This window comes from Phascolarctos cinereus, unplaced genomic scaffold (assembly GCF_003287225.1).
Source record: "Phascolarctos cinereus isolate Bilbo 61053 unplaced genomic scaffold, phaCin_HiC Scaffold_4;HRSCAF=312, whole genome shotgun sequence".
In the NCBI taxonomy this organism is placed as follows: Eukaryota; Metazoa; Chordata; class Mammalia; order Diprotodontia; family Phascolarctidae; genus Phascolarctos; species Phascolarctos cinereus.
In genome coordinates this window covers 147,848,639-147,870,682 of record NW_027555847.1, presented here as the reverse complement: position 1 = coordinate 147,870,682, position 22,044 = coordinate 147,848,639, and the positions used below count along the sequence as shown (strand labels likewise).

Below are 22,044 nucleotides of genomic sequence, written 5' to 3'. Positions count from 1 at the left end.
CAATAGCAACTGTGCAGAGGATGAACTGGATTGGAGAAAGACTTCATGCTAGGAGACCAAATAAGAGGTTGTTGCAATAAATCTAGGCAAGGGGTGATAAGGGCCTGAAATAAGGTGGTGGCTGTGTAACAAAAGGGGTTGGACAACAGAGTCAACACAGAGGCAGAAACAGCAAGATCTAACAACTGAGCATGAGACATGAGTAGAGAGAAAGTGACACAAGGAGGATGAGGTTACAAAGCTGAGAGACTGGAAGAGTGATGATGCCTTCGACAGAAATAGTGAGATTGGGAAGAAGAGAGGGTTTGGAGAAAAAATATGAAAAGAGTCGCCTAAAGAGAGATGGGAGAGAATGCAGAGGGAGAAGAGAAGAGGACCTACAACAGTAAAGATGGAGAGAAGAATAAAAGACAAAAGCAAAAAGGAAGAGGAAGAATGCTAAGAGGGAAAAATTATGACGAGCACAGAAAAAAAAAAATAAAGACACACAGAGTGTCCCAAAAGTCTTAGTGCTGTTTTATGCCATTAAATCTTAAAACAGAACTAAGACTTTTGGGACATTAAAAAAATACATTTTACATAATCTATTAAAAGCATAAAAATTATATTAAAATATTCAAAATACTATATTTTTATATGTCAGTTTTTTATGTACACACATATTAAATAAAAGTAAAAAGAATAAAGAAAATAGCCACAAAGAATTTTCTAACCAGCCAATGTTTCCCAGGAGCAAGGAGCTAATAAAGGCACTTCTCTAAAGCATATAAGCTATAATATAGAGAAAACACAAATTAAAGATCTTGTATGTAATGTCCCTTGCTTCAACATTATTACTCAAATAATATTCTGAAAGCCAGGGTATGAATATCAAACTAAAATACCTTATTCCACAACAGAGCAAAGCAACAAATTTTGCAATAAGTCATTTTTGTACTTGTTGTGATGGACCAGATCAGAGACCACTTCTACTGTCTCCCAGAAACAATTGGTTTTACCAACCTCTCAGCCACAAACTGTCATGAAGACATTCTGCAAAAGCGCTGGCACCCTGATCGCCAATAAGGCTGTTGCAGTTGAGTGAGATGCGTTGCAAGCCTGCCATGCCATCCAGATCGGGGTTCCGATATCGAAGACTCTCAGCCCACACATCTTCAAACCTCCTTATCGCCTGGTACTTGAAAGATTTAGACAAATGAAGTAAGCTCTGGGAAAAATCAATACTTATGTAAACATAATTCTTTTATAAAATGATTTATTAAATTGCAAATTCACATATACTACCAAGAGGCCATGAAAACAAACTTGAAAAATGTGGTTGAGTAAAAAGGGCTAGTAAATAATCAGGTCTAGCCCCTGCATCCCCACTACTGAAATGTACAAACTGGGGCAAGTCATTGAACCCTTCTGGGTTTTGTTTTTTATCTATAAAATGAGGAGACTTAAAAAATGATAGGTAAGATCCTACAATTCCAGGATTCAACATATTAAGAAGTGAACATGACATATGCCAAAGAAAATAGATTATTTTTAAAATTCATACAGTGGTGCTATGGCAAGCTTCTTAACTCCATGCTTTAAAAATGAGGCAGAAGCAAATTAAAACGACTTGAACAAGGTTATGTAAGAGTTCACTAAAACAGAACCAGGACTAGAATCCATGTCTCTAAATATTAGGTCCAATGAACCTTCCATCACACCATGCTGTCCTACAACTGATAAATCAGAAACATCCACCATCATACATTAAAATAAAAAGAAAAATTAAAAACATCAAGCAAGCTTCTCAAAAGAAATTCTTTATATAAATGGAAAAGCTTGGGCAGTTATTTGTGGTTAGAACAACCAGAATTGTAGGTGCCCCCAAAGCATCAAAACCTAGTCACCTCTCTTTAGCAACTGCTGCATTCACTTTCGGTTTGGTCATCTAAGAAAGTAAGGGGCAACTAAGTGGCGCAGCGGATATAGTACCGGCCCTGAGTTCAAATCCGATCCTCAGACACTTGACATTTACCAACTCTGTGACCCTGGGCAAGTTACATAACCAAAAAAAAAAAAAGTAAATTTTTTGATCAATTCATGTTAATTTTTTTGTGCTAGATGCATTAAATTATTAAGATTAAAGTTCAAATATTAATCACCTTTAAGATATTAGCCAGATGTTCTGCTCCACGCCAAGTCAGATTACACCCTGAGAAGTTTATAGTCTTGAGGGTTACTGAGGTCTTAACACTTTGACAGACAGCTAAAAATAATAGAGAAACCAAAGACAAACACCAGATCAAACACAAATATTCATTATTCACTTTTCTGAGTCTATTCTTGTTCAATAGCTGTTTTACCAATTACTAAGTTGTGTTTTTTTTCCTAATACCTGTATATACACTAAGCCTGTTGAACATAAAAGACACGAAAACTATAAAGTCTATTACAGTGGCAATGTTATTCCAACTGACAAAAATCATGAGCTAGCTAGCTAAAAAGTATACAGTCTGAATGTATGGAATTTGCTTTTGATATACCAGGAATTTTCCTGTATTTTTAAAGCATAAATTATAAACGTTTTCTCCTGTCTATGCCTTAATTTCCATACAATCACTAAAAAAGAAAAAACCTTCTCCAAAATTACATGCTCTACAATTTATTTTCATTGGTTTTTATAACAACTACATGTCTACCACTACACTGCATCCCAAGGAGGATTACAAGGAAAACACAGACAGTCCTTGACCTCAACAACTATTTGAGAAGGCAACACACCATGCATTTTTTTTAAATGACAGATTACAAAACAAGATATAATCAAGTGCTAACTAGTATAGTGCAAAATAAATAAAATAGGATAAGAGATTGGGGAGGTCAGGTTAGTGGTTAGTAGTAGTAGGAATAGTTAGTAGTAGTTAGCTTCACGTTAGAAAACTTGGTCTAGCCTCTGAAAAATAAGTATGATTAGGATAGACGGAAGGAAAAATAAGTTAATTTAAAAACTCACTTTCTAAACCTCCATCTCCAATTGGACAATAGGCTAGAGACAGATGTACCAAAGATGCTGATTTATTCAACCCCTTCAATGAAAAAAACAATCATGTTGTTAAAAACACATGAGGAGAGTTCAAAAACCAGAATTACCACCAAATGTTGCCAGGATGAATTTTAGAAACCTTACCCTTGTTAACAATATTAAATCTCGTTCTCTTAAATATATTCCCTGAAGCTCTAGGTTCTTCAGAGCAGCAGATACACTTAAGCAGCCTTTAATAGCTTTACATAATTGGATGGTCACTTCTTTGGATCTAATTGTAGGAATTCGCCTTTTAGAATAGGCTTTATACCTATCAGAAGCTAGAAAAAAAAATGTTTTCCAAAATTGTTATCCAAAGAAAACCTGCACCAATGACAACAAAAAGTGCTTATGTAGAACATTCTTTTTCCTATATTAAAAACTAGATCCTGTGTGAATAAGCTGTCTCCCCTCTTCCAACTTTTCACATAAATACAAACATTAAACAACTGCATGAGTAAAGATACAAAGTTTAGGTAACTATCTCTAGAAGCTGAAAGCTTTAGTAAGGGGTCAAGATCTATAACATACATGATGAACTAACTACATTAATCATGTTACAAATAAAAAGCTATAAAACAAAGCATGAGATCTAAGGGGAAAGTTCACTGTCATCTAGGGAGATCAGAGAAGATTTTCTTAGAATAAGTAATATCTGACTGAGACTTTAAAGGATGGGTTTGACAGGTAAAGAGGAAAAGTAAGGGATTATAAAAGGGTCAGAAAAAAAGAATGGAATTGTAAGGGCATAGTGAGTGTTCAGGAAAGCAGAAAGTAGTCCAGTTTGGCTGGAATGTAGACTTATATGAGTAAAATGTTACAGGAGGCATGCTGCAGACTATTTGTTTGATGAGGCTTCCTTACACCACATACCACAACAAGCACAAATGGATGTGAACTAACATAAAAAGACCACATGATAAAAATCTTAGAAGAATACGGGATGAAATACCTTTCACAGCTATGCCGACAGATGCTTTAAAAAAAAAAAAGATAGGGTCTCCCCTACCTTGCCCAGGCTGGAAAAAGTCAGGGACAACTCAAGGGCTCAATCTCATTGACACCAGAACTTGACCCTGTTCCACTTCTGTCCTGGGCTGGCTGGCACTCCTTAGGTGACCTTGTGGCTCCCCAACTCTTGAGGCACACCATATTCATACCAAACTTAGTGGGGACACCTGATTGGCACAGCCTACTGCAGCTCAGAACTCTGAATCTCAAGATATCAGCCAGTCTCATACTCCCCAGTAGCTGGGATTACAACTGTGTGCTACATCATCCAGGGGTGAGGTAAATTTTTAGAAGATAAAATAGAAGGGCAGCTAGGTGGTGCAGTGGATAGAGCACCGGCCCTGAAGTCAGGAGGACCTGAGTTCAAATGTGACTTCAGACCAAACACTTGACACTTACTAGCTGTGTGACCCTGGGCAAGTCACTTAACCCCAATTGACTTGAAAAAAAAAAAGATAAAATAGACAATTTTGACTACACAAAATTAAAAAGCTTTATTCACTAATGAAAACAGAATTAAGAGAAACTGCACACTGGGAAAAATATTTGCATTAATATCATTAATAAAATGATATCCAGAATATATATGGAATTGACAAGAATATAACACCAACAGTCATTATAGTTTTCAAATTGCAAACTATAAATGGTTTCAAAACATGTTCCAAATTATTTATGAAACTAAAACAATTCTAAGGTTTCACCTCACATAAGACAAATGAGCAAAAATGACAAAAAATGAACAATATTTGAAGCCTATAGGAAGGCACACAGTAACAAATACAGTGTTGGTAGACATGTGAAGGTTTCAAACATTCTAGATTTCAATTTGAGACTATTTAAAACGAGTGATTAAAGTGTCCCTATCTGCCACTCTAGCCATCACACTACTGGGTATATAATCCAAAGACAAAAACAAAAAAAATTAATGACCCAAAACCAAAATATTAATGACAGTGCTCTTTGTGGTAGCAGAGTAAGAAAAAAAAGTGGGTGTTCATGATTGGAGAATGACCAAAAAACAGGGCATATAAATTTTATGGAGTTCTTACTGGACAGTAAGAAATGATGACTATCAAGAATTCTCAGAGCAATGGGGGGAAGATCTGTATGAAACGGAGCAAAGGGAAACAAAGTAGAACCAAAGAGAACAATACACACAAGGAGTACAACAATGTGAATGAAAAGCAGACGACAAAGTTGCCTGGCTCCGATGACATCCTTAGTCTTTACTGGGAGAAGAGGAGAGCTAACAGGACAGAATATCATCTACACTGTCATACTGGAAACCTCAACTTTGTGGCTTTTCTTTGTCCCCAAGAAGAGCTCAATCTGGAGAACTGGGTTGAAATCACAAGAGCAAAATGCATCAATTAAAGTGATTTTTCAAAAATAAAAATAAAATGAAGGGGCTAGACTAGAAAATCACTCAGGTCCACTCCAGCACTGTATCCAGGAGCCTATGAACTTCCTCCTCAGTCACAGTAATTATAACAGGCCACATTTATTGTCTACTACACAGCAAGCACTGTGCTAAGCACTTTACCATTATCTTATTTAACCCTCACAACCTTGTGAAGCAGGTGCTATTACCACCCTCAATTTAAAGGTGAGGAAACTGAGGCAGAGAGAGGTTAAGTGACTTGCCCAGGGTCACACAGCTGGATCTGAACTCAAACTCAAATCTTCCTGATTCCAGGCCTCGAACTCTATGCACTGTACCCCCTAAGCCCCTTTGACACCTTGGTGACTAAGTACTTCGTATTAGGTGATATCCAAATAAATTACCAGGGAACATTATAGATGACTACTATTCTGTTTACTAAATTATTGTTTTGAATTCCTAAGTAGCAAGCAAGAGGTGTTGGAAAGTCAGAAAATAGTTTTGTGGAGAGCTATTCTATGGAACCATGTGGCAAAATAAGCACACAATAAATGTCACATAAAAAATGATGACATTAGAGGCTGAAGTAGAAAAGCACACAATACTATGCAGTTCCATATACGCAAAGAACACTGGACTTGGAATCAAATGATTTGGGTCAGAAAGCACCTAGCAGCACAGTGCCTGGCACATGCAGGTGCTTAATACATGGTGACTGGATGCCAACTCTGCTGCTACAATTATTTTCTCAGTAAGCTCTTGCCACAACAAATAAACGCTACTTGAAACTTGCTTCTAGAAAACCACACTAATATATAGTATTCTACTTCACCCATCTCTTAAATCTACCCTATGGGATTCGGTTATTACAGATAAAAAACCTGGGGGTACCCACCTACCTACTAGTGAAAGTGTAAATTCTCAATTGTTTAAAATTTCACACATTCTCTCCCTGAGAACCTAACAACAGCTTAAAGGCTTAAGTAGCATTTCAGATCTGAACCACAAACCTGAATCTCCAAAACCTGGTTGATAGGAACTCCTGATGGCAACAGAGGGCAAATTTTTATTTATCCTAAGGGCGCTTAGCAAAGGTGCCCAGTCCAGGAGCTTGAGGCGGTCTGCATTGAAATCGAGCACCCCTAGCCTCAGGTTGGCTCTCACAACAGGCAGAGGTATAGAGTCTTGAAGTGCACAAAGATATTCATAGTGAGAAAAGAAATCTGCAGCACTCTCTCTTCGGAGCTTCACTGAGTCAATCATTTTCCGGCCACCAGCTGAAACCCACCCTGAACCCTGGGAAGGGAAAAGAAAGGCAGAGATTTACTCCCAGCAGGAACTGTAACTGGAGTAATCACCACTCATTTTGGCAGGGCATTGGGTTTTGGAGTGGGGTTTTTCTTTTCCTTCTTTTTTTTTTTGATGGTAAGGGGAAGAGTGGGAAGAATGGCTATATTAAACTTTTCCCACAGACTGTACTCCACCTTCCACCACCTCCTAAGAATAGAGAAACTCTGAAAAGGGGTAAGGTGTCGAAGGGGTTGCTTGCAGGATGGTAGGAGGGCAGCTGAAATTAACCTCCACATCTCCGGCCTGTGTGCTGCTTGTAACAAACCCCCTTTACACCGAAATTGTTGTTCAGTCTTTTCCAAGTGTGTCTGACATCATGACTATTTGGGGTTTTCTTGGCAAATATACCAAAGTGGTTTGCCATTTCCCTCTCCAGCTCATTTTACAGATGAGGAAACTGAGGCAAACAGGGTTAAGTGCCTTACCTCACAGAGCTAATAAATGTCTCTACTCCAGACCTGGCACTCTATCCACTGTGCCAGCCAGCTGCCCTTTTACACTGAAGAGCAGATTTTTAAAAAAGTGTGGAAAGGATTGTTTGCAGGATGTTAGGACAGCAGTTGGAATCAGGCCCCTCCTCCACACCTCTGGATGATGTACTATTTATAATGAACCCCCTTGACCCAGAAAAGCAGATTTTTAAAAAAGATGCTTGGCCGGGGTGGTTTCCAGGATGTTAGGGCAGCAACTGGAATCAGTTATCTCTCTCACATCTCCGGTTGGTGCTTTATAAAGAACTCCCTTTACAACGAAAAGTAGATTTTTTTTTAAAGGGATGGTGGGGTTGCTTGCAGGATGCTAGGACAACAATTGGAATTTGCTCTTCTCCCAGGCCTCTGGCTACTTATGAACTTCCTTTGCACTGAAAAAGATATGCACACATATCTGAATGATTTGATGTATGTGTATGCAGAGGAGGGGGGGGAGGTCGTTTGCAGGACGCTTACGGCAGCAGTTACAATCAGGTTCCCCCCTCCCCGGTCTCTGGGTGGAGTACTGTTTATAACGAACCCCCTTTACACCCCAAAGCTGATCAAATCTACACACACACAACCTAGGGCAAGCAGAGCCGGAGGAGGCGCGGGGGCAGCCGCAGCAGCCGCGCGGGCCGCGAGGCGCCGGCGGCCCAGGGCGAGGAGGCGCCACGGTCCCGCGGCTTGGCTCCCCAGACTCAATCCATTCCCTCACCCCATCCCCCGTGCTCCGCGCCGTTCACCTTTTCGGTTAAAGAAAGTTGACCCCCAGCTACATGTCTTTCAGTGCGGTGCTCCGCCGGGCTCCGGCCGTTAGCTGCCGTCCCATTGTCCTCCTCAGGTCGGCGCCGCCCACCGCACCTCTTCTGTTTGGTGTAATCCGGGAAGGTAGCGCCGACGCCGACAGCGAGCGAGCGTGCCCACGCAGGCCGATGACGTCATCGCGTCGACACCGCCCGCGAGGCGCCTGGAGGGGGCGGGGCCGGGCCGTTCGCGATCACGGGATTGGCTGCTGGAGGTTGGCGGGTTTTCAGGTTCTCTCCATGCTCCTCGCAGCCTCAGTCACGGAATGCGAGCTCTGGGAAGTACTTCCCGGGTCGGGGAATCCAAGACTTAGGGTTTTGAGGGCCCTTAAAGGTGATCTAATCCACAGTCTTCCCTTCTGCACATGAGGAAAATGAGGCCCAGAGGGCTTAAGTGACGTAATCACGCAGGTAGAAAAGAGCCCCTCATTCAGCAGTTGCAAAGAAGGATGTATGAAACCCCCTCCTCCCGCCTCCGACTGCACCTTTTCCAGCGGCCTGCACCACCTCCCTAGTTATCTAGGAGAGACCCCTGAGCCGTCAAAAGAGATTTTCCTAAAGCTCGAGGGCGGGTTTGACCGTACCACGTACGCTTACCCCTAGCTCAAGTGACCCCTGACCTCCTGGATCAAATATAAAATTCTCTAGCATTTAAAGCCCTTCACCATCTGGCCCCTTCCAACTCCTCCGGTTTTCTTGCACTTGACTCCTATCCACACACTGCATGGTCCAGAGACACTTGCAGTTCCTCGTACAGGACGCTTCATCTCCTGACTGCGCCTTTTCATTGTCTGTTCCTCACACCTGGAATGCTCCCCCGCCCCCCGGTTTTCCTGATTTCCTTCAGGATTCAGTATACATCCCACCTTCTGCAGGAGGCCTTTTCTGGTCTCCACTTTCCCTTTCTTCTCCAAGATTACCTTCCACTTACATCATATAGTAACCCCAAAGCTAATTGGTATGGGACTCTCTCCTCATTGGTGGAGGTCAGTGGCCAGGCCCTGCATGAGAGGCTGAATGGAATCAGTGAAATTGAGAGAGAAGACAAATCCCATCTCTTCAATATCTTCAGTATTTCCGGCTTCCTTGCTTCAAGAGAGATGATGGCCATACCAACTCCTCTTCAGGTTGCTGAAGAAAGAAAAAGATGCTGGGAAGAAGCCAACATGTAGAAGTCAATCCTGTCCTTATCCTCAGCTTGCTATGCTAGAGATTTTGGAGAATTTCCCCTTGGGGGAGATCAGGAACTCTCTTGGTTGAGTAAATTATCTTGCTCCCAATGGGAGAACTCCTTCAATTTGTATTGTCTGGGAAATATATAGACATAAATTAGATATAGATACATATTCTCATACATATACTTTCTCTGATCTCTATTTTTCTATTAATTTAGATAAATTAGTTTCTTTGCTATTTGCTATGTATGCCCATTGTGAACTGGTATTTGATGGGAAAGAAGTCAACTTGGATATTTTCCTTGGGGGCCTCCCTTCTCCATTAAGAAACACTGATCAAGAATTTAGCTTGAATCTTAAAATTACATCATCCTTTAAACTAATAATATTTAAGGGAGCAGATAGGGCAACACAGCTAAGACTACAGTCAAGAATCACCTACCCAGCAAAACTAAGTATAATCCTTCAGGGAAAAAAAAATTGATATTCAGTGAAATAGAGAACTTTTGAAGTATTCATGATGAAAAGACCAGACCTGAAATTTTGACTTTCATACACAAGATGCAAAAGAAGCATAAAAAGGTAAAGAGGAAAGAGAAATCATAATGGATTGATAAGGTTAAACTGTTTATATTCCTGCATGGTAAAATGATATTTATGACCCCTAAAAACTTTCTCATTATTAGAGCAGTTACAAAGAGTAAACATAGATAGAAAGCAGAAGTATGAGTTGAATATGATGGTATGATTATCTAAAAAAAAATAATAAAATTAAGGGATAAGAAAAGAATGCATTGGGAGAAGGGGAAAGGAAGAGATAGAATGGGATAAATTATCTGACATAAAAGAGGCCTGAAAGAGATTTTATAGTGGAAGGGAAAATGGGGAAGGTGGGGAGGGAAGAACATGAACCTTACTCTCATCAGAATTGGTTCAAAGAGGGAATAATACACAAACTCAGTTGGGTGATCTTACCACACAGGAAAGTAGGAAGGGAAGAGGATAAGAGAAGAGGGGGGAACTGATAGAAAGGAGGGCAATTTTGGGGAGGGAAAAGTCAGAAACAAAATACTTTTGAGAATGGACAAGATAAAAGGAAAGAGAGTAGGATAAACAGGGGGAAATAGGATGGAGAGAAATACATAGCCAGTAATCATTACTGTGAAAAAAATTTATGAGTTTCTGTATAAAGATTTCATTTCTCAAACATAGAAAACTGAGTCAAATTTATAGATATCAGAACCATTGCTCAATTGATAAGTGGTCAAAGGATATGAACAGGCAGTTTTCAGACAAAGTAATCACAGCTATCTATAGTCACATTTTAAAAATGCTCTAACTCACTATTGGTTGGAGAAATGCAAATTACAACAGCTACTACCTCTCACCTGTCAGATTGGCTAATATGACAGAAAAGGGAAATGACAAATGTTGGAGGGGATGTGGGAAAAATTAAAATACTAATGTACTGTTGGTGAAGTTGTATACTGATTCAACCATTCTGGAGAGCAATTTGAAACTACCCAAAGCACTATAAAATCATGCATTCTCTTTGACCAGGCAATACCATTACTAGGTATGTATCCCAAAGAGACAAGAAACAAAAAAGAGAAGGACCTGTGTGTTCAAAAATATTTATAGCAACTCTTTTAGTGGTGGCAAAGAATCGGAAATTGAGGGGATGTCCATCAATTGGGAATGGCCAAACAAGTTTTTGTATACGATTGTGATAGAATATTATTGTGCTTTAAGAAATGATGAGAAGGATGCTCCCAGAAAGACATGGAAAGACTTACATGAACTGATGCAAAGTGAAATGAGCAGAACCAGGAGAACATTGTACACAGTAATAGCAATATTGTATGATATACTATGAATAACTTAGCTATTATCAGCAATGCAATGATCCAAGACAATTCTGTAGGACTTATGATGAAAGGTGCTGTCCATCTCTAGAGAAAGAGCTGGTGCATCCTGAATGCAGATCAAAGATACTTTTTCTTTATGTTCTTTATTTTTCTTTATTTTTCTAATTTTTTTATTAATTTATTTTTAGTTTTCAACATTCACTTCCATAAGCTTTTGAGTTTTAAATTTCCCCCCCCTCCTTTCCTACCTCCCTCCCCAAGACTGCATGCAATCCTATAGAGGCTCTACATATACATTCCTGTTAAATATGTTTTCACATTAGTCATGTTGTAAAGAAAAATTACAACCAATAGGAGGAACCACATACTTTATTTTTCTTGGAGTTTTTGTTTGTTTGTTTTGGCATGAGGCAATCAGGGTTAAGTGTCTTGTCCAGGGTCACACAGCTAGTAAGTGTCAAGTGTATGAGGTCAAATTTGAACTCAGGTCCTCCTGACTCCAGGTCTGGTGCTCTTTCACTGTGCCACCTAGCTGCCCCTTGGAGGTTTTTTTTGTCTTTGTTTTCTTTCACAGGATGATTTACATCAAAATGTGTTTTGTATGATTGCACATGGTATAACCTATGTCAAATTGCTTTCTTTCCCAGTGGAGGGGGAAAGAAAGGGAGAGAATTTGGAACTCAAAATTTAAAAAGTTGTTTTTACATATAATTGGGATAAAAAAATAAAATGTTAAATAAGAATTATATAATTATATATATATATATATAAGATTCTATATATAATTATATAATTCTGTTTAGTGTATATCTACTTATCATGATTATTATCATGTTTGAATAATAATCATAATCACAGACTTCTTTATAATTTATATAGCTTTTTGATAGGAATTAAGTCTCAGCTGATTCTTACAACAAACAACGTGGTGAGATAGAAAGGAGAGGGGTTGTTATCTTTATTTTGTAAATGAAGAAACTGAAGCTCAAAGCAGATAAATGACTTTGCCTAAGACTACATAGCTAGTTTGTTGTAGAACCAGAGCTTGAACCCAGGTTTCCTTGTGCATAGACCACTTCTCCAATACTCTTTTGATGGCATCACACTTATTAAAAGACAAAGCGATTATAAAAGATGCCTGGAAATCTATAAAGTGGGATACAAATGCAGAGTATTATTGTTGTCTTAATGATTGCTTCAGTTTGTAGACTGGGGTTTTCCAGGGGCCACATCTTGAGTACTACACAGTCATGCAGTCATCTCTTCATTTTGCATTAGTTCCACAACTCTTATCATAAATTTCCTGCAATTTCACATTAAATGGATAAATGTGTCATCATTTAAACTCTTACATTTTGTCTAAATGATGAAAACATAATTCAGCAAGCATTTAGTATGTACTACGTGCTAGGCATAGTTTTGGGATTTCAGATAAATAGACAAAAAGGAATCAATACCTACTCTCAAAGAACTTACAGTCTAGAGGGGGAGAGAGAGTAGACATGATGGTATGGCTATAGACACATAAAAACACGCAGATGCATAAATAAAAACACATGCAGAGCAAATTGAGAGCAGAGGAAGAGCATTAACTATGGGGGTAGGGAGTGCCTCAGGAATTGCTTCAGGTAGGATATGTCTTTTGAGTTAAGTTTTGAAGGGAAGGAAGTAAGGCTTCCAAGATATAAGATGCAGGAGAACATTCTAGGCATAGGAAACAGTGCGTGCAAAAGAAGTAAGAGATAGAATATTGTCTGCAGAGAATGGCATGCAAGTCAGGTTGTCTGGTACGTAAATTACACAAAAGGAACATTAAATATGCGATATGAAATCAGTCTACTAAAGACATATTGGAGCCGGTTTGTGAAGGGCTCTAAATGCTAAACAGAAAATTATGTGTTTTCTCCTAGAGCATGGGTACTTAATCTGGGGCCTGTGAACTGGGACAATAAATTATTATTATAATTAATTTTTCTACCACACATTTCTTTGGTATTTCAATAGATCTGTTATCTCATTTTTGTGGCTACTCCTTCCAACAATGACCATCACAGTCAGTCTTATCTTTTAGTCACATAGGGTAAGAAGGGAACAGATACAAAGAATATGCCATTACCACATTGCAGTATAGATGTATGTATCCTCCAATATACTCCCTATAGAGAATCCATAAGGAGAAAAACATAGCTTTGAAGTTTCTACCCCAGCATGCATTTGTGAAGAACATATATGATTCTTTATAAATGTAGATGTAACTTTATTCAGCAATATTATCAATCTTAAAGTAAGGCATAAACAGTCAGATAAGTGTTCATGATGCTGTCATGATGACATCATGGATTGAATTAAACCACTTTGAATGTGTAGACATCATGGATGATATCCTATGCAATGTCCTAATGGAAGAGAGATTTCCTGGAGATTGTGACGTTTTCCAAATATTCCTGTTTAGAAACATATTGATTGGGTCAAGCCTTAGTCCTCTTAGAAGGCTTCAAAATATGTTTCTTGAGGGAAGAGAATTTTGTTTTTGTTTTGAATTTGTATCACTAATACCTAGAATAATGCCTTGAACACAGAAGGTGCTTAATTAAGGCTTGTTGAATTGCAATGAATACTACAGTGACTCTGTAGTCACTCAAAAGAGTCAAGTCTAATTGTCCACACAGGAAAACTAAGTGGATGACAAATGTATATTGCACAGATTATGATATGTAATTGCATAGGAAACCTATTGAATTAGTTTCTCAACATGTATATATATATATATATGTTAGATATGTACAACAGATAGACAACCACTAAGCTCAGAAGAGGATGAGGGAATTGATTGTATTGCATCTGGGAAATTATATAACACTTTTGATGATTCCAAGCTGTACCTTGATAGAAAAAAAATCTTTTCAAAACCAATATTCTTGCACTGATTCCATATGCATACTGATCATGGAATATAATACTTTCCAAAGAATTAAGAAATTGTAAGTGACCTAGAGGTCAATATAGAGCATGTCAAGAGATTGTGATGTTATAAAGGAAATGTGTAATTGAACAAAGTTGTGGGCTTAGTCATACAGCAAGAGCAAGGAATATCAGATCCGTGCGCTGACATGATACCTATATAATGTGAAATGACTTCAAGAAAGGCCTATAGTGCATTGACTCTATGGAGCATTTATGGGAAGATATGAACAGGAATTGTGTACAGGATAAGGAGTCATATGAGGATTGTAATATGCATCAATGAATCCTCAGAACCATGGCATTGAGATTGTGAATCCATTAAAATTGAAGTATGACTATTACCTGAACCTGGTGATAAGCACTAGGCAGCTATCATAGTTTTTGAGCAAGGAAATTGTATTAAATTAATAAACAAATCCAACTAAATAATATATTTGTTGTAATTCTTATTGCAGTGTTGATTGCCACTGGAATAATTCCAAAAGTTGACTTCTTTATATTTAGGGAGGAAGTATGTCGGTAAATACAGGAATTTTCAACACATCAGGAAATGTGAAGCTTCTAATTCCAGCTTTTTGTTGCTAGAGAAAAGATTAACTTTTTAAAAATCAGTTTTTTTGGAGATAGGTCAATTGCCCACTTATCTGGCAAGGAAAAATAATTCTGTTATTTATGGACTCCAAGAGTTGAAACACACCTCAAAGGCGACTGTTAACTGAACAAGAATCCTTTCCTAGCAATTTGTTAGCAGTCTAGTGCAGAAGAAAGAGTTCTGAAGTTGATGTGGAAGAAATAGGATCGAATTTTGGTTCGACCACTTGTGTGACCTTAAGCAAGTTCCATATCCTTTCTGGACCTCGGTTTCCTCATATGTAAAATAAAGGGCATTGGGATTAGTTGATCTCATAGGTCCCTTCCAGCCATAAATCCAGAATCTTTCCTAAGTTCCTACGTCTAGCCATGCTTCCTCCATTCTGTAATTATGAGGTTGTTTTTTCAACCTATGTGTAGGACTTTTATCACTATTAAATTTTGTCCAGTAGATTTGGTCTATCACTTTTTGATCTTTTGGAATCAATACTGTCATCTAAGTGTTAATTATTATGTACATCTTTGTATCCCCTGAAGAGTTGATAAACATGTCATTTATACTTTCGTCTAAGTCAGTAATAAAACTTAAAGAGCCCAAAGTGAAGGACAGCTCCTCAAGGCACCCCACTATAGTACACTACCCCCAAGTCAACAATGACCCATTAGTAAATACTCTTTGCTTCTGTTCATTCAGCCAATCCCAAATCTAGCTAACCATACTGTCCTAACATCTAGTCTATACCTCTCAGTCTTGTCCATAAATTCTAGAATGAAAGATTTGGGTAAATGCTTTGTTAAAATCTGGATATCCCATGTCTATCTACAAAATTTTAGAAAGCTGTCAAATAAGGTTGATCTGACACAATCTGTTCTTTATGAAGCCATCCTGGTTCCTTGTAATTATTATTTCTTTTTTTAAATATTCACAAACTCTTCCTTTAATGAATGGGACATTTGCCAAATGAAGTTAGTATGGCATGACTTGTTCTTTATTTTTAATCTTTTAAGAAATTGATACCTTGTATTTTAATATTGCATTTTTAAAAAAATATATCCCTTCCCAACTATCCAGCAAGCCTGCTCTTGTATCAGTGGTTTAAAAAAGAAAGAGATAAAAAGCTAAGCACAACCAACCAATACATTAGCCACATCTGATAGCCTATACAATATTCCCCACCTCTGTCATGAAAAAAAGGAGATGCATTTTTGTAATTCTTCTCCAAGTGTGATCATCATAATTACATAGCATTCAGTTTTGTTTTATAGTTCTTTCTGTTTCATTGTTGTAGTTACATATATTGTTTCTATAGATCTACTTGCTTTGCTATGCATCAGTTCATAGAAGTGTTCCCATGTTTCTCTGAATTTTCCATGTTTGTTTTTTTAATTAAATTTTGTTGCTGTCATTTGTTTTTACAGCACATTTATTTCTAAATATAAGCCTCTCCTACCCTGGGGGCCATCCCTTGGAATAAAGAATAAAAATGAGAAAAAAAGGCAGTTTAACAAAACTAATCAACATATTATTTCATCTGACAGACTATATAATGTTTTACACCTGTAATTCCCCACTTCCACCAAGAAAGGAGGGAGGTGTATTTTCTCATCTGTTTTGGGGGAATTGTTCCCCAGAACAATGGTCATGTCTTGCTCTTGATGAAGCTATGCTGGCTCCTTCTGATCATCATTTACCTTCTTAAGTACTCATAAACTTTCCCTTTAACAAATGGATGAATGAATGAATGAATGAATGAATGAATGAATGAAAAAACATTTATTAAGTGCTTGCTCTGTGCCAAGCACTGTACTAAGTATAGAGAATACATATAGGAAAAGAGAGTCCTTTCTCTCAAGGAGCTCATAATTTAATTGGGGAGACAATATATAAAATCTTGAGTTTTGGCCAAAATTTTGCCAATTTTGATTTTTTTGAAATGGAGGTATTTGCTTTTCTTCAATCTTGTGGCACCTCTCCCATTAGAGGCAGCAAGATGGGATCAGTGGATAGGGCACTGGGCCTCAGGAAAACCTGAATTCAAATCTGACCTCAGAGACATTTGGTAGTTATGTAACCCTGGGCAAGTCCCTTAACCTCAGTTTCCTCAACTGCAAAATGAGAATAATAATAGTGTCTACTGAGGCAGCTAGGTGGCACAGTGGATAGAGCACCGGCCCTGAAGGCAGGAGAACTTGAGTTCAAATCCGGCCTCAGACAACACTTGACATTTACTAGCTGTGTGACCCTGGGCAAGTCACTTAACCCCAATTGCCTAAAAACAAACAAACAAACAAATAGTAACAAGTTTGTTGTGAGGATCAAATGTGATAATATCTGTATTATTAAAATGTACTTAGCACAGAGCCTAGCACATAGTAGGCCCTATATAAATATTTATTCCTTTCCCTGTTATTCCCTGTTAATTTTCCAGTTTTCAAAAGTCAGTGAATGAATCTCAACAATTAAATCTGAGAATGCTTTCAGTACCCTGGATGTAGTTTGTTCAGTCTCAGGGACTTGAACTCATGGAGAGCAATAAAGTGCTATCTTACTTTTCCTGACTTTAAGTCCCTATTAACATATTTTGTTCTATCATTCTTTTTTTGGCACAAAAAAAGCAGAAACAAGTTAAGAACTGAGTAGTTCTGGGGGCAGCTAGGTGGTGCAGTAGATAGAGCACTGGCCCTAGAGTCAGGAGGACCTGAGTTCAAATATGGCCTCAGACTACTTCACACTTACTGGCTGTGGGACCCTGGGCAAGTCACTTAACCCCATTGCCTAGCCAAAAAAAAAAAAATTGAATAGTTCTGCTTTGTCTCGGTTTTCCATAACATTGTTATCTTTGCTAATCTGTTCATCCTGTCAGGGTCCATGGTTTTCAGGGGAAGCAAAAATCAAACTCTTTCATCAATACTAGGTCATTAACAAGAAGATAAGGAAAGAATAAACAGCAATCAAAAACCTGTTATTCCAAGTCATTAGCAAGTAATAAAATATTTAATCTGGTATTGAAGTCAATGAAATGGTTAAGTTTGACACAAAGGAAATCTATAGAAGATGTAGGCAAGATGTGCCAGGGCTTACACACAAAAACGATGTAAGTGATTGGTTAAGAGTTTCTAGCCTAATAACTTTTTAAATACGCATCTTATTTTTAAAAGTTTTTATTAATGCCTTCCACTTTTTACACCAGTCATTTTTTAATATATCTCCTTTGCTGAGCCTTCCCTTACATCAACAGCAAAAAAGACCAGCTAAGTGAAACCAACCAACAAAACCACCCCGACTTAGAACAAATGCATCTTTTTGTACCTGCAGTTTCCCTACTGAGACCAGGGAAAATGTTTTTCATCTTCTATTCTTGGGGACCAAGATTGGTCATTGTGGTCAATCTAAATTTAACTGAATTATAGTGTTCTTTTCCTTTATATTATTGTAGTCTTTGGGTTTGTTGTTCTCTTGGTTCTGCTTATATTGCTGTGCATTGGTTCAAACAAATTTTCACATGTTTCTCTGAATGCTTCACATACATTTATTTCTTATGGTATAGTAGTATTTCACTGCACCTATATACCACAATTTGTCCAGCTGTTCCCCAAGCAATTGTTATTTTTCTTTGTACCTAGGTTTTTGCTACCACCAAAAGTAATGCTAAGAATATTTTGATATATAATATGTGGGAACTTTCTTTCTGTCTTTGAAATATATGCACTGGATCAAGAAGTATATACATTTTAATGATTTTTCATATAATTCTAAACAATTTTTCAGAATGATTTGACCAATCAATAGCTCCACTAATAGTGTATTGGCGTCCCTGTCTTCCCACAGCTTCTCCACTGTTAACTACTTCTTTCAACTCTTACAATTTTCTGAGTATGAAATAAAACTTCAAAATTGTTTTTATTTACATGTCTTATTATTGATTTCAAACATTTTTATGTGGTTGTTGACAACTTATGTTTCTTATCTTGAAAATTATTCGTAGCTTTTAACCATATTCTTTATATTATTCCTTTGAACCTTCTACAATCAGTGTTCCAGCCCCACTCAACTGAAGCTACTCTGTCCAAAGTTTCTAAAGTTACCAAATCTAAATGACCTTTCCTTCTTGACCTCCCTGCAGCATTTGACACTGCTGACTACCCTCTCCTTCTGAATATTCTTTCCTTTCTGGGTTTTGGTGGACAAAACCTTTCTTGGTCCTCTTCCTACCTGTTTGACTACTCTGAAGTCTCCTTTGCTGGGTCATTATCCATCACATTGTCCCTAAATGCCTTTGCACTAGCTGTCTTCTCTTTCCACTGACATATCTTGGAATTCCTAGTTTCCTTCAAGACTTTGCTCAACCACCACCTACTCCATGAGGCCTTTCGTCCTTCCCCTAGTTGCTGCTGTCTCTTCCCCTTCAAGATTACCTTATATTTGTTTTACATATATCTATACATTGTATATTGTCTCATCTGTTAGAATATAGGCTTCCTGAAGTCAAGAATTATTTAAAGTAAACTTTTATTTGTGTATCCCCAGAACGTAGCACAATGCCTGGCACATATTAGTCTCTTAATAAATGCTTGTTGATTGATTAGTTGACATCTTGAATCTCAAACTTTTATCAGAAATATTTGATATTTTGATGCAACTTACTGTAAAGCTTTCCCCCCACTCAATAGTATCTCCTTTTATTATGCCTGTATTAATTTTATTCATGAGAATGCCTTTTAATCTCATATAATCAAAACTATATATTTTATCTTTCACAATCACTTATATTCCTTGTTCCACCAAGGCTGGCACTTTCCAGTGCCAGCAAAGACACATGTACCATATACAAACAGCTATTCCCCCCTCCTATTATGACAGACTAAGATGGGCTCATAGGTTCCCTCCTGTTCACAACATAACAAATGGGTCCCCTCGCAGGCTGAATATTTGTACTTTCTCTGTCCTTCCGTATTTTGACAGCTCCTTTTATGCATGTCCTTGCATAGGTGGATATGGCCCTGGAAAAGCACATGTTTGTATTTACTACATGTCAGCTACCTAAGCCTATGTATCATGGGAGCATATTATTGATATACACTGAAACTAATGTCCAGGTCGTTAGTAACATGATCAGTTTATTATTATTATTATTATTATCATCTTTATCATTATTATATTACTACCACCAATAACAACAATAATATTTAGCATATAGAGAGAGCTTTAAGGATTGCAAAGGTACTTCACATATGTTATATTATTTGTTCCTCACAACAATCCTGGGAAATAGGTACTATTATTATCCTCATTTTACAGATCAGGAAATGGGGATAGAAAGAGGTTAAGTGACTTGGCCAGGATCATACGGCTAGTAAGTGTCTCAAATCTTCCTGATTCCAAGTCCAACCACCTATCTGTCACACCAAGCCAGATCCAAATCCAGATCCTCTGACTTCAAATTCAGGATTCCTGGTGCTATACCACACTATCTTACCTACTAACTGCTTCTTGGAGCCCCCCCCCCAACCAATTTGCCCTATCCATTGCCAAATAATGTCTTAAACTAGCGCTTTGATTATATTGACCTTCTCTAGAAATCTTCAAAAGATTACAGTTCTTCATAAAATAAAGTTCAAATTCCTTAGCTCGGCAATGAATGCTCTCTACAATCTGGCACTGAACTAATTTTTTCCCACTTAGGTGATTCAGTGGATAGAATATTGAATTTGGAGTTAGGAAAAAAGTGGGTTCCAATTCCCCCTGAGACATACATTGACTATATGACCCTGAGCAAGTCACTTCATCTCTGTCTGCCTGAATTTATTCACCTGCAAAGCAGGGATGATGTAATAGCACTTACCTCACAGGGTTGTCATGATGATAAAATGAGATGGTATTTGTAAAGCACTTGGCACAGTGCCTGGCATGTAGTAGGTGCTTAACAAATGTTTGTTCCCTTCTCCCTTCCCCCTTTATTTTATGTAATCTTGTACTGTAGTGGTTTGTGAATATGTCTTCTCTCCCTCACTGGATTATAGCTCCTTATGGAGAGTAACCATTTCTTCTTCAGTTTATATCCAACATAGCACCTAAAACAGTGTTTGGCCTATAGTAGGCCCTCAATAAACAGTTGTTAAATGAATTCATCAATCATTCAACCAATCTTCATTAAACACATGGTCTCTGATTACTTCCTGGCCATTTTCCATTTTCAAGGCTATATGATTGTATTTAGACAATATGCTGTTTCATGGCAACACAAAACACACAAATAAATCTCCAGAGAAATGCTAAGAGTATTTATCTGTAGTTTTAGAACAGCCTATTCTCCCTTCTCAAACAGGAGAACTAGGCTTCAATATTTATTAAGTGCCTTTGTTCACATAGTATTCACAGGTGATTGCTGCATGGTCACAAGGAAATGCACATTTTGTGATAGTTTTCCCAATAAATAACAGCTATCCAACAACACAACCATTATAAAACTAATTTCTCATCTTTTTAGTATCATAGAAGTAATTTTTAACTAAATACATGCCTTGGTTCTTCAGGGCAGTGATTGCATTTTTGCCTTTCTTTGAATCCCCAAAATACTTGTTGATCCATTGATTGAAGAATACATGAGTTTGTCAGTGTGGGTAACTCACTTATTAAATCCAGATTATAGTCACAATGGGCCATATTTGTGAGTTGTTGTGGACCAATCATTCATCACCTGGCTATCATTCTTCTGATAACAGACTTGTATAGGCTTGGCCAGTCTGGTTCTCTTAATCTTGAAGCCTTTCCAGTTTGATAGGGCCTACCAGATCTTGAACTTCACTGGGACAGCCTCCAAGAACTCAATGTCACTTCCATGACACCCTAAGGCAACAAAGTAAGATTTTCATGGTTGTCTAAATGTGTACCTGAAATTGAATAACAATTGCTTTCTACATTATGATAATGTTGAATACAAATTTAAATAAAGTGTTCTTATATCATTTGGTACTAACATATTTTAATCCAAGTTAAGCTCTCTACCAACCAGCCATACTGCCTCTCCCATTGCAAATAGTGTCATTTCATTATTATTAGGAAAGAAATTGAAATTGACAAATATGGCTAGTTGCAATACATTCATAGAGCCCAATATCTCTATTACTTCAGCAAACCCTGGCTGTTGCCTCTTCCCACCATGGAGAAATCATTTCCTATGTAATTCATTAGAAAACACTGTAACTAAGAGGAGTACTTCATTTTCCTTCAAGTTTGATCAAGTTTGAGTTGATCAGATTCTCATTTGATGTCATTCTGTGTTTTCTTCTTTTTCATATTAAAATGCTTAAAAAATTGCATTCATCATTGAGACATCACTGGAATGTAGAAACGGAAAATTACA

At 37.8% G+C, this 22,044-nt stretch overlaps 1 protein-coding gene across 3 annotated transcripts in view; it reads right to left on the bottom strand.

The window, feature by feature from the left end:
- The window catches only part of CEP78 (centrosomal protein 78), a 36,480-nt gene extending 28,281 nt beyond the window's left edge, over nt 1-8,199 (bottom strand). For all 3 annotated transcript variants that reach the window (XM_020995541.2, XM_020995543.2, XM_020995544.2), the window contains exons 1-6: nt 8,023-8,199; nt 6,467-6,752; nt 3,167-3,342; nt 2,993-3,065; nt 2,142-2,245; nt 1,003-1,177 (exon numbers count right to left, since the gene is read on the bottom strand). In XM_020995541.2, coding sequence (XP_020851200.1) covers nt 1,003-1,177; nt 2,142-2,245; nt 2,993-3,065; nt 3,167-3,342; nt 6,467-6,719 — 781 coding nt within the window. In that variant the 5' untranslated portion in view covers nt 6,720-6,752; nt 8,023-8,199. The remainder of the gene's footprint in view (nt 1-1,002; nt 1,178-2,141; nt 2,246-2,992; nt 3,066-3,166; nt 3,343-6,466; nt 6,753-8,022) is intronic.
- Between the last annotated feature and the right edge of the window lie 13,845 nt (nt 8,200-22,044).